At 37.5% G+C, this 3,847-nt stretch overlaps 1 protein-coding gene across 1 annotated transcript; it reads left to right on the top strand.

Moving 5' to 3' along the window:
* Positions 1-838: 838 nt before the first annotated feature.
* On the top strand, positions 839-1,774 carry LOC107105546 (olfactory receptor 14I1-like). The gene has a single exon (XM_015405542.1). It carries the CDS (start codon positions 839-841, stop codon positions 1,772-1,774), a length of 936 nt encoding a protein of 311 aa, XP_015261028.1.
* Positions 1,775-3,847: the final 2,073 nt, after the last annotated feature.

Below are 3,847 nucleotides of genomic sequence, written 5' to 3'. Positions count from 1 at the left end.
AAAACAATTTATCAGTTTTTCAATTCTTCTCCCTAGCCTTATAAAATCAATCATGTCTCTCACAGCAATGCTCATTATGCATGCTTCATTCACACACCCCAGATGCAGTACATAAAATTACTGCATTAATTTCTCAAACATGGCAGGCTCCTTAAATATTTGTTTTGCAGTTTTACCTAAACCAGGATTACTTGGAGGGAGATTATGGGATAGAGGTGCTACTCTGGAGTTCAATGAGATTGTTCTTGCACACTGAAAACAGGAACTAAGTGATGGGACTGGAAATATGTTCATCAGAATCCAATTCTATGACACCAGTTAAAACACAATAAGAGACTGTGATTTTGACAGTTTCTTCTTTTTTAAATCTGAGTTTTATATAGGTTTTTATACATGAAATAAAAAAGAAGAAACAAGGTAGAATAAAGTAACACGAGAAAAAGTAGAAACTAAACCAACTAATACAACTGAAAGCAGAATAAAGGAATAATATCTGATTTTTTCTACTACAGGAATCCAAACATTTACTCATTACCACCTTAGTCCGAAATCAGACCAAGGAAAATATATCACCTTTCCATTTAAAGTGTAAGTTTGGCCATTTATGCAAGGTCCAACACTTTGACTAGCCATTTTTCTATTGTAGGTAAGACAGTTTTCCTTCTTCAAGGATTATAGAACATGCTACTCAGTCATGCCACTAGTGGTCACTGCTAGGCAATCAAAACAGTATGCAAGCTTTCAGGACTTGGCAAGAGAAGCAGGGTGGTAATTCTTACAGTTTCCTTTGTGTGCTCCTCCCCCTTCAAGGATTATACATCATGAAACAGAGTCAAACATGTCCAACAAAACCACTGTGTCCGATTTTCTGCTCCTGGAATTCTCAGAGGTTCGGGAACTGCAGTTTCTACACTTCATTGCTTTTCTGATGGTGTACTTGGCCACGGTGACAGGGAACCTCCTCGTCATCTTTTCAATAGCCTTAGACCACCACCTGCACACCCCCATGTACTTCTTATTGATGAACTTGGCCATGCAGGACCTTGGTCAAATTTCAGTCACTGTCCCCAAATCCATGATCAATTCCCTCCTGAATACCAGGCACATTTCATATTCAGGGTGTGTTGCTCAAGTCTTTTTCTTTCATTCCTTCGCAGCATCCGATTTCTGTGTCCTCACAGTCATGGCATATGACCGGTATATGGCCATTTGCAATCCATTACATTATGAGATGATAATAAATAGGCATGTCTGCAGTGAAATGATTGTTGGTGTATGGGTCGCCGGTTTTCTGTATGCTGGATGGCACACCAGTGGGACTTTCGCAACCCATTTCTGTTCTAACGTTGTTAATCAATTTTTTTGTGATATCCCACAGCTTATAAAATTGACTTGTTCTGAACTAAATCTAATTGAAATGACTACTGTTGGGATTGGAATTTTCCTTGGCCTGGGCTGTTTTGTGTATATCCTTGTAACTTACATACACATTTTCACTACTGTGCTAAGATTGTCTTCAATGAAGGAACGGCAAAAGGCTTTCTCCACTTGCATTCCCCATCTCATTGTCTGCTCCACATTTTTATTCACTGCATGCTTTGCCTATCTGAAGCCTGTCTCTAACACTCCATCACAGCTGGATTTGGTATTTGCTGTAATCTATTCCTTGGTTCCACCCATGTTGAATCCTGTGATTTACAGTATAAGAAACAAGGAGATCAAAAAAGCCATGGCAAAAGTTTTGGGTTTTAGGTCCTTTTCAACCAGCACATGATCCAGTTTGCTACTGTACTATACATTTTTTTTGTTTGCTTTTTGCTCTTACAATAAAACTCACATTGAAATGCATAATGAGTGTGTACTTAATGCACAATGCTAATTCACATAATATTATGTCATATAATTAGAATTGACATGTGCTAGATTGAAACACTACAAATAATATTCTTGTGAGTTTGGAATCTGTTTAATGTGAACAAACATATTATATAGTTTTGGCCTACAGTGGCCTGCTTAGAGGGAACCAGAGTCTCTAATAAAACGATAGTTGATATCTCCTTAATGGGCTTTAATTGTTAGGAAATGGCACTCAGCAATACTTGGAGGGAGGTGTCAAGTCCCTTCCTCACTGAAGGGAGGAAGCACCTGTATGAGCTGGATCCAGCCAGCCTTTTTAACTCCATCTTACCCAGTTCTTCATGTTCAGTCCTTGATTCAAAATGTTTTTTTTGTTCAGGCAGGTCACATGGTCCCAGCATACTAGAATCCCAAAGGGGATCCCAGCTTACATTTTTCGCTAGTGGAAATTTTGATTGCACTGTACTCTGCATCCCTGTGTACATGAAGAAACAGCAATTTAGATTCTGGGGGAATGAAAGAAGCAGACAGACACTGCTGGGAATTTAATGAAGTACTTCAGGATACAGCATCCCTCTTACTGATGTGTGGTTACAGATCTTCTTCCCTTTAGGAGTACTTCTTCTTTGTTTCCATTTTTTTTTGGTATGTGTTTGTTTGTAAATAAAGCAAATATTACAAAATGTAATAAATTTCTAGTGCTCTCTCATCCAAAGGAAACCAATCCAAATAATATAGATAGTATTTACCCAGGAAACTGAAATTAGATCTAGTTGTTTCAGAATATCATTTAGATCAAATGTTCATAGGTTGGACCTGCTGGTGAAAAGTATATGCTGGGGATTCTGAGACCTGCATGTCCGAATGCCATGTGAGGTGTAGAGTGTAGTTTGCAGGGGAGTGGTGATATGGCAGCTGGATCTAACATCATGAATCCAATGATTCTGATTAAATTTGAAACATTACAGGTACTAAAGAATGGGTGTGCTTTGGATGTATCTTGGTAAGTTAAGTTCCCAATGCACATCAGGGTATACAACCAGGAACTGTGACAGCATCACTTTCTTTTGAAGTATGCAGCTCAGAAACCCTCCTTGAATTTTTCTGCAAGATCTGCACACTGAATTCCAGCCAAAACTTACCTCCTTTGTATTGGGATATGTGGTTGATATGTGGTTAATATAGCATAATTTTACCCAGTCATAGAAGCATGATACTGAGTGCAGTAAATAAATCTCCCAAGAACTGTATTGTATATATATAAAAAAGAAAACTTACATTTATTCAAAGTAGATCCAGTTCACATTCAGATTGCAGTTGAAAAGAGAGAAAGAAGTCTAATGTAAAGGATACATTTCCCTTTCAGTTCAGTTCAGTTCCGTTAACCTTTATTGGCATAAAAGTATCTTAAAAGAGGATTACTATAAAAAAGGAAATATACATTTAAAACCATATAGAGCCATACATATAGAGCTGAGCATTTTACCAACTGCATAATATTGCATAGTATTGCATAAAACAATTACTCATTGGTAGTTTCCTGGCGTAGCTTTATCGCTGATTATAAAAGCATGGCTATGTTAATTGATATTTCCGGAACAGAGTCATTCAGAAGATGGTGCACTTTTAAAGCATCAGGAAGGTTCATCATCTTGGCTAAGATAGGATTTAAGTATCAAGATTGTGGTTCTGGGGATAAAACGGTGGAGAGAGAATGGAAATTTTCCCTCCCATACCTGCCTATGGCCTAACTGGGCAAGAGATCAGGCTTAAATATGATAACTAACCTTAAATTAGACTAGGACAACAACAGGGGTTAAATTACCATTGAATGCATGCTGTTTATATAAATCTCTAAAAAAATCATCATTTCTGTCATTTCCCACCCAACTAAATTACAATTAAAACCAGTTTATTAGTGTTTTAGTTCATCTCCCCTCCCCAATATTTTTATCCACATAAGTTGCTAAAGTAAGGAACTTATATATGC

Source organism: Gekko japonicus, unplaced genomic scaffold (genome assembly GCF_001447785.1).
Source record: "Gekko japonicus isolate JY-2015 unplaced genomic scaffold, Gekko_japonicus_V1.1 scaffold2643, whole genome shotgun sequence".
Taxonomy (NCBI): domain Eukaryota; kingdom Metazoa; phylum Chordata; class Lepidosauria; order Squamata; family Gekkonidae; genus Gekko; species Gekko japonicus.
The sequence above is the reverse complement of the archived record's forward strand: the minus strand, read 5'-3'. Positions and strand labels throughout refer to the sequence as shown.

Excerpts from the sequence above, each read along its gene's own strand:
- LOC107105546 (XM_015405542.1), top strand. The coding sequence starts at position 839 with ATGTCCAACAAAACCACTGTGTCCGATTTTCTGCTCCTGGAATTCTCA.